At 44.3% G+C, this 12,843-nt stretch overlaps 1 protein-coding gene across 1 annotated transcript in view; it reads left to right on the top strand.

Moving 5' to 3' along the window:
- The first annotated feature begins 7,726 nt into the window (after positions 1–7,726).
- Ptchd1 (patched domain containing 1) overlaps positions 7,727–12,843 on the top strand; it is a 54,186-nt gene continuing 49,069 nt past the window's right edge. Inside the window, exon 1 of the mRNA XM_059251337.1 lies at positions 7,727–8,077. Coding sequence (XP_059107320.1) covers positions 7,727–8,077 — 351 coding nt within the window. The remainder of the gene's footprint in view (positions 8,078–12,843) is intronic.

Here is a 12,843-nt window from a genome sequence, read left to right on the forward strand (position 1 = left end):
GAAGCTATCACAAATTGACAACCTCTTACATAAGAAAATTTAGCTTTCTCCAAAGTAGTCTCACTGGGTTTATTAAACAAACTTAAGGGAAGGCCCCTTATGCCCAGGGTAAATGGCCAACAAAATGAACTCAATGGTACTTTTGTAGGTTCTTTATCTCTTATTGCTTGCTTTGAGCATTTTTTTTGTCTTATTGATCTTCTGTTTGTACATTATGGATTCTGATTTTGTGTTTTTATGGTTTTTGTACTCGTGTGTGTGTGTGTGTATGTGTGTGTGTGTGTGTGTGTGTGTGTGTGTGTTTGTTGCACTTTCTCTTTGTTCTGTTTTATTGTTTTTGTTGTTGTTTGCCTGTTTTCTACACAGAGAGAGAGAAAGGGCATGAAGTTGGGTGGGTGGGGAAGAGGGATCGAGCTGGGAGGAGTTGGGGGAGGGGAAATGAAGTTCAGAAAATATTTTTTAAAAAAATTTTAAAAACAAAATATTTTTTGTTTAAAAACAAAATATTTTTTGTTTAAAAACAAAATATTTTTGTTTAAAAACAAAATATTTTTTGTTTAAAAACAAAATATTTTTTGTTTAAAAACAAAATATTTTTTGTTTAAAAACAAAATATTTTTTGTTTAAAAACAAAAAAGGAAGTTCTGAAGTTCTATTTCACTAATGAAGGATGTGATCTAAGAATCCCTGAAGAAACTTGAAGCATGAATGCTACCAAACCCTACTGTCTTTTTTCTATGCATAGATATCCATAGCAGAGTTTAAATTACAATGAATAAGAAAGTAAAAATAATGAACGATGTACTAGAATAATTACCACGCATGATATAATATCTTAAATAGACATTACATTTGCGACAAACATGTGTTCTGTCATTAACCACAAATTTAAACCATCTTTAGAAGTTGTGCTGGTTAGTTTTATGTCAACTTGACACAAGTCATTTTAGAAGAGGGAAATTCAATTAAGAAAATGTCCCCCAAATAGCCTGTGTCTATGGTGCATTTTCTTAACTGATGACTAATATGGAAGGGCCTAACTTACTTTGGGTGATGCTACCTATGAGCTCATGGTTCTGAGTGTTATAAGAAAGCAGGCTGTGTGAGCCATAAGGAGTAAGCCAATAATCAGCACTCCTCCATGGCTTCTGTATCAGCTCCTGCCTCCAGGTCCCTGCCCTGCTTGAGTCACTCCCCTGACTTCTTTTGATGATGGACTGTGATGTGGAACCATAGATGAAATAAAACCTTTTCTTCTCAATTCACTTTTGGTCACTGTGATGGTTAATCACGGTTGTCAAGTTGATTACATCTGTAAATAACTAAAACCCAAGTATCTGGGCATACCTGTGAGACATTTTTTTTTTTTCGGTGATTGCATTATTTGCTGTGGGAAGACTCACCACATATCTGGGCTATGACAACTGGTGGAAGCCAACACAGAGGACATCAAAGAAGGAAACTTTTGCTTTCTGCCTGACTGTCCTCACTTTCACTGTCAAGTTCATCCATCCTGTTCTTGAGTCATGCCTTCAACGATATTAGAAACTACATCTTAGGGATTCTAATGTAGATGAAAAACTGGCCTCTCTCTAGGACCTCCTGGGACTCCAGCACAAGACTGAGACTTCTGGTACATCCATTCTTATAGATACAGCTACTATATGCTTGGCCTTTCTGCCAGGAAAATGACGTTGTTGAACTACTCACACCACAGCCTGTAAGCCACTCTAATAAGTCACACACACACACACATACACACACACACACACACACACACACACACACACACACACACACATACACACACACACACACTACAGTTGTGGTGTTTTTTTCACAGAAATCGAAACCATAACTAAGACAGAAGTTATCCTTATGGTAACATTTTTTTGGGAGTACATTGTTGCTCTTGGTTAAAACAAATTTAAACCAGTAGATATTTCATAGAGACAGATACACTCAAGGTAACATTTACATTTGCCATGGGATCTCTCTCACTTAGAGTAGATGATCCATGTAATACTTCAGCCTTTCCTGAATGTGTTCACAATTTCCACAAAGAAATTAGAGAAATCTTTAAGGATGGCAGATATAGGAATATATCATTATCAATATATGAATGGTATTGAGACTAGGATGATACAAAGAAATGCTTAATATGCCCAACTGCCTGCCATCCTTAATTACAGCCTCCCAAGCATCATTTCATGATAGTGCTATGCAAAGTGACTTTGTTTTTGACATAAAACTGTTTAAGATATATGCATGGAAAATCTTTTATTGTTTTTCAATCAGAAAATGTCATTGTGTCTGAAGGCTGATAATAATAGTTTACAAGACAAGAGTATACCTCTCTTTCCAACCTTACCAACCAAATAACATCTCCTTTTGAAACCCAACACCACGCCATAATCAATGACTCTGAACATCTCGGAACCAGCCTGAGCCAAGAGATTGATTTCAACAGATGACAGGATTATCTGTAATGTCTGATTAATTCGTTACTGTATTAAGGAATATTTTTATACATGTGAAGGGATGTAATTGCCTATTCTAACTTAACATTAATTAGGAAGGTATCTGATTGGCCAGATGTGGTGTTGCAGGCGTTTAATCCCAGCATGCAGGAGGCAGAGTCAGGAGGATCTCTGTGAGTTCAATGCCAGCCTGGTCTACATAGTGAGTTCCAAGACATCCAGGACTATACAGTGAGATCTGGTCTCAAAAGAAAAAAGAAGCCGGGCGGTGGTGGCGCACGCCTTTAATCCCAGCACTTGGGAGGCAGAGGCAGGCGGATCTCTGTGAGTTCAAGGCCAGCCTGGGCTACCAAGTGAGTTCCAGGAAAGGCGCAAAGCTACACAGAGAAACCCTGTCTCGAAAAACCAAAAAAAAAAAAAAAAAAAAAAAAAGAAGGAAGATTTGATCCTAAAAAACGAATAGAGGTGTGGTCAGAATTATAGATTATGTACATAATATTCACATCTTCTCTTCAGTGTCATTTATAATACCAGAACTGTTTTAAAATAATCTGATAAAAGTTTAGTCCCATGAAGGTATCCTATATAAGATCTTCTTTAGCAACATTAATTGACATGAGAAAATGTTCATAATTTTAATGAAAAAATGGGGACTCATACTTGCTATCAACTTTTGAAAAGAAACATATAAACAATATGCATATATTTCAATACCAAATGCCAACACTAGTACAAGCTTCATTTCATTATGGAGATCTAAGAGACATTTCAATAAAAGATTATTATATAAAAAATGGGTTTGTAATCTGTGGTTTGACAGTTTAGGTCAGTCAGCAAGCAGGAATAGTTTTATGAGTGGGTGACTTGCTAAGTCTTTATCTGAATAGAGAGAAGTTTAGAACAATATTTTAACTTACTTTTGAAAGACTACAATAGTGAATTTGATTAGTTAGGATAGTGTCCTGTTTGGTCACTTATTTTGAGTTGGACAAGATTGGTGTTTTGTCTTGTGTACAGACATGATTATGGAGTTGTCCTCATTTGGTCTTAATCTATTAGTTACACAATGCTCTTATTTGGCATCAGTGTTTTGGAAAATGGTTTATGCTCACAAAGAGAACAGCAAAGCTTAGATGGTAGCACCAGGCCTGGCTCCTAGCAACACCAAGGCCAGCTAACAGCACTAGGCCAGCTCCTGGATGTCTCTTTTCCATCTCACACACACAAAAAGACTATAATTATTCTTATCATTTTCTGGCTGTTTGTGAGATTCTAAGTACTATTTTAAGTGTTTTATATCCTTTCAAACTGTTTAAATCATCACAGGAATTCCATGGAGTACATAGTATTATTATTACCATTTCCCAGAAAGAAAAAAAAACTAAAATAAAAGGGTAAATTTATTCACTTGGTAAATGGTAGGTAATAAGTAGTGGAGCAGGATTCAGTGCCATAGTTATAAATGTTATAGCCTTAGTTCACTCTAGTGTTTACATGTGCAAGTACTTTTTAACAGAGGTTACTTTTAAAAGGTGGTGGGCATAAAGGGAGACAGGTATCTTCCCTTCTTTCTTATTTTCTAAATTTTACAGTATTACTATGCATTAATATTTAATCAGGTAAAGAAGTCATCTATGAATAGACTGACAGAAGCTCTGTTCCCAGTGTTACCATCCCAAATCCAAACCAAAGTCTTCAGAAGTGGTCGTGCTTCCATAGAAGTCTAAAAGGAGAAAAACACTGTGCAAAACACGTGCACACACATACACACTTTCTCCCTCCTGTCTCTTTCCTTTCCTCTTTGCCTCTTACAACTCTTTTAGCTTAATTTAAGCAATGCTAACTGTATTGCATATAATAAAAAGATTGCGGAAGATTCGCTATCAGGAGGTTTTGACTCTGCATCAAAGTGGGCAAGGTAGAAGTCCCCTCTCCCGGAGATACACAAGGACAGAGTTGGAAGAATGGGAAGGAATGCCTTGGTCTCAAAGAAACTGATCTGTGTGGGAGGGCAACACAGCTGGGCAATGCAGTGTCTCCTGGTCTAAGATTCAGTCCCGGAACTGCAGAGAGAGCACAGGGATCTTTAGGCTGCATAAAGGCTGACATAAAAAAGCAAGGAATTCTAGGGATGAAAACTAAGCAAGGCTGTGAGGGAACTATTTGGAAAGACAAAGATTTCAGAATGAAGAGCTTCGCCCAAATGTTAAAGGTTGCCAAGTAGACCTGTGTGTTGATTTCTGTTCTCTTACTTTTGTCCCAGGGCTGGTACCAGGATTTGTGGAACAGAGACAGATGTTAAGCCTCCTGACAGGTGCCCACCCACCACCTGCGACTAGCTTAGTGGAAATGAGCTGGGTTCACAATATTTCCCGCTGCCACCCTCATCCTGCACCCTTCTCTCGTTTTCTTTACCGGACTGAGTACTCAGAGCAGCCACCCAGCCTTTTAGCACCTCAACTGCTTTTGTATGTATGTGTGTGTTGGGGGGGGTTGTTCCAACGCTGGTGCCCTTGCTGCAACTCGTGCTACCTCAGCGCTTGCAGGGGCACAAGTCAATGAGGCTTTTCCCTCCGCGATCATCGTGAATCAGCAAAGCGCTGCAGAGCAGCAGCATCTCAGAGAGCAGAAATTAAGATGCTGGGGGAAGGGCACAAACGGAATGTGGCAGGGGAATTTCTAGCCGGGCTCCGTACGTCCTTCCTAAGAAGGGCAATATAGAGTGCAAGGGGGATGTGGGCTGGAAGCTGCGGGACTCCAGAGGAGCCTTCGAAAAGAGAGCTGTTTGGCAAAAAGCCGGACTGGCAGAGAGAAACCAGCAAGAGACAGGTGGAAGGACCTAGGAAGCAAGCTCAGGCCGAAATGGACAAGTGTGTCTGTCCCCAGGGTGGACAGATTAGCCTTTGCAGGCATTGCTGAAGGATCGTAGATGTGGTATAGGGAAAAGAACGGGAAAATTAAAAAAAAAAAAAAAAAAAAAAAGATTCCCAGTTCCAGGACTTCCTATCTCCAACGTGCAAGTTCTCAAGTTCAGTTTGAGAAGTAAAGGGACCATTGGTGTCGGGGAGTCTAGGAGGATGGGAATGTTAGGAAAACGCCTCTATCAATCGCGTTCTCCCCCTCCTGCCGAGGGCTGGCTTGTCTGTCTCTGTCTCTCTGTCTGACTCTCTCTCTCTCTCTCTCTCTCTCTCTCTCTCTCTCTCTCTCTCTCTCTCTCTCTCTCTCTCTCCCCCTTTCTCCCTCCCTCCCTCGCTCCCTCCCTCCCTCTCCCTCTCCCTTATTCCCTCCCTCCCTCCCTCTCCCAATCTCCCTCCTCCTCTTCCTCCTCCCCCACTATTCCCTCTTCCCTCAGCTTTGATTAATATGCATGCCCATGCTCAGTAGTATGTGCCACACTCAAGGGACCGCGCCTCCCGCCACCGACACTTCCCATTCGACCCTTGGCACTTAGAGGTCGAGCAGACCAACCAGAGGTTTGGGGTGGGCAGACCAAGCTGTTGGAGCTCTGAACATTAGGACCCCTCTTTGTGCTCTGGTTCCCACCCCCAACCTGGCGGGACAGGGCGCCTCAGTGACCCAGACTCGGTGGATCCCACTCAGTCTGCATGGACAGACCCCGGGGCTTAGAGTGCGCAAAGAAATGCGCTAAATTGTACCTGTGCGTGGCCGTTCCTGCCGCCGCAGGTCTATCCCAGGCCGAAGCCGGCGCCCGCCTTCTCGGGGAAATCTCCCCAGGGGAAGTGTGAGGGGAACCACAGTGGCTGCCAGCTAGCTCACGGCTGGCGCGCACACGCACAAGCCCAACTTTGCCAAGCCTTCAGAGCCCCTCGGGCTCCCCCGCGCCCCCTGTGGCTCGACATACTCAGAGACTAGTATATCTCCTGGTCTGAGATAAGGGTCCCCCTACTCTCACATTGTCGTGTGTGGAGGAGGAGCAGATGGAGTTAGGGAGAGAAGGGGGTTAAGTACTGACTCCTGACCAGCCTTCCCTAAACAATCTACACCCTCAGGGGCGCCCGCACCAGCTCCGCTGCACCAGATCCCCCAGACCTGCCAGTGACGACAGAGAGAGGAGGAGGAGGAGAAGGAGAAAAAAGAGGCAGGATGGAGATAGGGGAGTCTGGCCACAGACTCCACGGACTGACTGAGTGTCATTATCAGCACTTTTTTTTTATTGGGGAACGGGGTGAGGAGGGTGGTGGAGGGACGTGCAGCAGAACTGTCCAGTTCAGTCTACTCTGGAACGACCCAATTTGGGGCTCAGGAGAAAGATTGTCCTCAGACACATTTGGGGTGGACGGACTCCAGACGCACACTGGTCCCCTGTGGTGCCCCTGGGAGCTGCAGTGTTGGGGCGATCTTAAATGGCTCTTACTTGGTAGGAGGCGTGATTTCCACGCTGGAGCGTCTCGGTTCCCCACCCCCTCTCGGCAACAGCCAGTGCGCGCCACCACCTGAGCCTGGCAAGAGCTGGGGCGCACGCAGTTCTCAGCCTGCTTCTTTCCTCGTCTGGAGAGACTTGGCTCGAAGCGGGTCTGCCCGACGCCCCCATTCTACCCCCTAACGGGAGAACTCTTTTACTTTTTTTGTTTGAAAAATTCGGGCCATCTCTTTATTTATCTCCGAGTCTCCCGGGAGGAGGCCAGGGGGTGGGGTGCGCTTGGCCCGCCGAGCCGGGGGAGGGGGAGCGCGCTGAGAGGAGGGGACTGGGTGTAGCCTGGAATTCTCCGTCCTCGTGTTCCAGGCTGGCGCACAGAGTCTCCCGGCGCTAGCGCCACCGCCGCCGCCGCTCCCCGCGCCATCCCGTCGTTGGCTTCGGGGATCGGGTGAGTGGGGTCATGACGCGCCGCGGGGGCCGCTCCCAGCCCCGCCCGCGCTGAGCGGGGACGCGGCAGTGTAGCGTGTCGCCCCCCAGGCCGGGAGGCGGCAAAGGGTGGGGAGGGCGCCCCGGGTAGGGCGGGGTGGGGGCGGCGCGGAGACCGCCAAGCTGGGGGGCTCTCCGGGCAGGCGCGGCTGCGGGCAGGAGGGCGTGTCTCCAGCCGGAGGGGACCCTCCCGAGACGCGGCGCGGGACTCCCCGATGGTGGTGCCGCCGCTCCAGGAGAGCTCAGGGTCTTGCCTCCGCCGCCGTCGCCGCCGCCGCCGCGGGCGCCACCACCACCACCACCGCCGCCGCCGCCGCCGCCGTCGCCCGAGCCCGCGCCGAGCGTGCGCCTCGCCCTCCTCCCGCGCCCGCTCTGCTCTAGGATGCTGCGGCAGGTTCTGCACAGGGGCTTGAGGACGTGTTTCTCCCGGCTTGGCCACTTCATTGCCAGTCACCCGGTCTTCTTCGCTTCGGCGCCGGTGCTCATCTCCATCCTGCTCGGCGCCAGCTTCAGCCGCTACCAGGTCGAAGAGAGCGTGGAGCACCTGCTGGCGCCCCAGCACAGCCTAGCCAAGATCGAGCGCAACCTAGTCAACAGCCTCTTCCCGGTCAACCGCTCCAAGCACCGGCTCTACTCGGACCTGCAGACCCCTGGGCGCTACGGCCGGGTCATCGTCACCTCCTTCCAGAAAGCCAACATGCTGGACCAGCATCACACGGACCTGATCTTAAAGGTGAGAGCGGGGCGGGTGCAGGCAGCCCCTGGCGGCGCGGCTGCGGCGACCGGGCAGGCTCCGCGCGGGGGTCCCGGCTGAGAAAGCCGCCTCTCCTATCCCAGGCGGTGGCTGCCACAGGGGCTCCCCTGCACTTCGCGCCCCTGGGCAGCCTGGAGTCTCTCAGGCTCCAAGGTAGGGAGTGTCCGGGTCCGGGTCCGGGCCGGGCCCTGCCCTTACTGCCTCTGCTGTCACCCCGCAGCTGCTGCAACAGTTGGGGCGGCGGCGGCCACAGTGCTTTAGTCAGTGCGCTTGTTTTGGTCGCAGTGGGCTTGGGGGCAGGGAAGCTTTGGGTTAACTGGGCCAAGAAGAAGCGGAACAAGAGAATACATTCAAGAAAGTCCCGCTGCTTGAGAACAAAATACTATGCAGGAGGAGGGAGGTGAGGTTCAGAGACACCGTTCCCCTATCCTCATTTTCACCTCTCTTCCTCTAGCCCCCCCCGCAAAGTGCTTTGGGAAAGGTTGGTGTGGGTTGTATGTAAGGGACAGAGGAATGTGAGTTGGCATGCTAAGGAAAATAACACCCACCCTCAACCAACCAAAAGTGCAGTCTCTGGTGAGGACCGGGGCAGCCACCAGCCCGCTCCTCCCGGAGCAAGGTAGCCATTTATGTATTTGAGAGTGGGAAATGGTGCTGGCAATTCAGTTATTTCATCTTTCATAGTACTTTCAATCCACTTAAATACAACTTCTTTGGGAAAAGAGAGAAAAGGTTGATATACTTTTATTTGGGTTTATTTGAACGCGTGGGTGAGGGGCAGATCCAGAGGCCAGAAATCAGGAGCCGGGATGTGGCTCTGAGAACATCACAGGAACACATAACAGAAACTGGTTGTGCCATCAGCCCGGAGGTGGGAATTTGATGTGAAAAGTGAGGTTAATGGTGATAACTTTCAAGAAGTTCCTAAGGAAAGCTGATGAGTGAAGACTAGAAAGGGAAAAGTGGAGAGACCATGCGAGCAAAAAAAGAAAAATATAATAAAAGTGAGAACATTTCATCTGAATCTAGGTGGAGACTATGAGGTTTGTTTACTTCAGCTTCTGCTCTCTGGAGGGCAGACAGGAACCAGTCCCAGCTGAGATGCCAGAGAGATGATGGAAAGTGCTGGTTTCCTGTGGGGTCTCTGGGAATAGTGGAAGGTTAGATTCTTCCTTCTGCCAAAGGGAGTCTGCTACCGAGCCTGGGGAACTCTTTACTCTGTCTCTTCCTCTCCAGGTAACCATGTGTCCCTAGAGACAAGCTCATTTTCCTCTATAATTTCCCTCTCTGTTTGTTGACACGCTATTCACCAGCAATTAGTAAAGAGGGGGATCTGGCTGGGGACTGACTGGCACTGGAACATTCTCACATCCAGTGGACTGTGGTATTTCTAATGGCACACAAATCATTGCACATATTCAGTTATTGCAGAACCTTATTAACATTAGTCCTGAGATGTTTGTTTTTCTCAGAGGTTGTTTTTAAACATCAAAGTGGGCTTCCTTTTTTTGTTTTTCAATACTTCAGAGCATATATTGTGATACAGAAAAATACAGTTAGCAATGTTTTTTCAAGAATGTGTGTAGTAAAACTATCACAGGCTTAAGGAAACTAGAATGTAGCAAGTCTGGCCAGTCGGAAATACTTCATTTTTTTATAGATGGTCTACTAAGTTGTGTTTCTCCTTGGATTCCCCCCACCGAGGTGTTTCTGTTGGCTTTTTTCTCCCTCTCTAACAAACCACCATGCCACTGTGACAGGCAGTCACCGGTTACATTCACGTCAAGGTTAATGAGACATCATCAACAGGCATATCAGATGTTTTGCAATTATATTCTTTCTGTTTGCTGTTGACTGGTTCAAAACAAACCAAAAAGCATATTATAAGAAGGCTGGAACTGGAGAGAAACAGGCTGGATTTGCCTACATGTCAAAGGACAGTCTTGAAGTCAGTGGACTGTTTCTAAAAAATGGGATGATTTTTTTCATGGTTTAGGTATATGGGTAAAAACAAAGCAAAGCCAAATGATGGTCAGAAACTCATTTCCAGATGATGGCTCTCTAGTCAAATCAATTGGTACAGCTTATAACAACGCATACTTATGAAACATAGGGAATTGCCTTTGATTTTTAAATTGGATATCCATTTAATTCTTTATATACTCTACTCAACCCCTATTTTTGGTTGGTATGGAGCAGGGGGATAGGAAAATGGCTCTTCAGTAGTCATGGCAATGTAAAGTGTGGGAGTGAGCACTCCCCCCACCGGTTTTTTCTACTTAGAGACATGATGACTTGTCCTTTTCAAAAGGTATTGGGAGTGAAAGTGTTACTGTCCCTGTTACTGCTAGTGTAATCCCCATACTTTGTTATTAGCATCAAGGACAGTACCACAGACATTTAACATTATACACTAACAGCCTCTGTGCATTTTATAGCATCTCATTTGAAGTTAAATGAGTAGGCAGAGCTGGAGCAGGGCTTGAGTTTTCTGGGTATTGCCAAACTGCAGGAAGCAACTTGTAGGGGCTGCATAAGGTACTTCAAGCATAATGTTTTTTCTCTACATAATACCATTCAATAAGGATATTGTTCTTCATGTATTAGGACACTTAATTTCTGAAGAAAAATAAAAAGAGAAAAGAAAAGAAAAAAAGGAGAAAAATAGACTGAAGGTAGTTATGACAAAAAAAGGTTGACTTTTAAAAATGTAATTAGGAGAATAACAGGGAAAAGTCTGTTTGAAAATCTCATTAATCCTGGTTCAAAGGTGCTTTCTCAAATTTGTGCAAATGATGTGATTATGTTACTCTACTGTGTAGTAAAGAATTCGACCCCATACTGTGTAGGAGGTGACTCTCTCCAGCAGCCTCTGAAGGCTGCAAGGCAAGTTTATGAGTTTAGGCAGAAGTGGATAGAGTCCAGTGATGTTAAGGAGGCCTCAGCAGTTCATTTTTGAACCCCTTTAAATAAACACTGATCTTCAAAAGTCTTTATTTTACTACACAATTACATTTAGCTCCTTATCCTTTTAACAGAAAAACAACAATGACCATATCAGCCAGTTTCAAAGTAGGGCTTCACGGACTTTTTGGATAAATATTTTCATGATTATATAAGAAGAAATGTAAGGACATCCCATTGTTAATTAATCCAGGCTATAGCCAAGGAAATACTGGATTTATCCTGGAATCATCCATGTAGAGAGAAGAATTAGTATAGCTGAGTCCTCAGAACGTTCTTATGTTCTTATCATCTTTGCCCCACTTACAAGTTATAAGCATATCCTATGTTTAGATACATTGAGGTAGTGCCTCTACCACATCTTACAGGAAGACAGGGTACTCTTTAGAAGTTAACTGACTTATCCATGAAACAAATACAAAGACAGAACTGGAACACCAATTTGAACTATATCCTAGTGTTCTTTTCATGATATTGCCTTCCAGTCCACTGTCTTTCATATGATAAACTACTTTAATGATTTTAAATCAACATTTTTAAATTACCCAAATGAAATATATTTGACCAAAGTCTAATTTATATCCTCTCTTATACTGTCACTCTAATTGGATAATTTTCTATTACACACACACACACACACACACACACACACACACACACACACACATATATATATCTTCCAAACACCCAAAGCAATACATTGTTTTTCATTATCAATATATTAAAACATGAAAGACAAACATGAGTGTTTTCCTGATAAAGTGCTTGTTCTCTGGCAGAGTCCAGGCACATTCTATCCTAGGTCACCTACAGCCCCTGGCAGATACTTGTTACTCAATAAATACTTGGTGAATAGACCCTTTCTCACTTAGTAAAGCATTTATGCAATAGGTAAAGAAAAATCCATAAAGGCTACCTTGAAATGTAACTTCAAAATGGCATTTCAATTTTTATAACTTTATAGGCAGTTCCCAAGTAAACATCAAGTTTCTGTCCTTAATAACCTCTGCAGTCATATCAAAACATATTTTGGCTTTCAAATTGATTAGGAGAATTTCCTTTGTAATATATATATATCCTCAAAGAAACCCCACAGGATATTTAATTCCATACCAGAGAAAGGACATATCCTCTCACTAAGGATGTGGTTTTTCATTTACTAGGGAATCTCATTTGGCTCAAATATTGAGTTTCCATTTTATTTAAGCTGTTCATGTTTAAGTACATTTGATAGAATTAAATTGCAAACAAGATTAATAGAATTTAACTTAGAGTTATTTGATTCAGGCATTCTGAGAAGGGCAACACAACTGCTAGCTTATGGTAATTAAAAAAACAGTATCTAGATGAAGATTACAGCTTATTGAAATTGCCAGAAGAAATTATAATCTAATTTTTAGCTAAATAGTTTTCACACTTAAAATGTTTTCAACAGAACAAAATATACACCAGGGACTGTTTGGGTCTGTTATGCTTAAACTATTTACCATCTGATTATTTACATATAAAGTTCCTACATAGTATTCTAAAAGTCCAGTATTGGGGTCATTTCATGATGTCATTATTATTAAAATAACTCATAAAGCAGTATTTTTCAACTGGAGATAACCGTGCCCCCACCAGGGAACAGCAAAATCTAGTGATATCATTATTATTTGTTGTTGTTTTGTTATTGTCATAATGATGGTGAAGACATTGTGCTATTGATATTTAGTGGATAGAGGCCAGAGACACTGCACAGCATTCTATAATGCCCCATGTAACAGCCCTCCAAACAAGGT

This window comes from Peromyscus eremicus, chromosome X (assembly GCF_949786415.1).
Source record: "Peromyscus eremicus chromosome X, PerEre_H2_v1, whole genome shotgun sequence".
NCBI lineage: Eukaryota > Metazoa > Chordata > Mammalia > Rodentia > Cricetidae > Peromyscus > Peromyscus eremicus.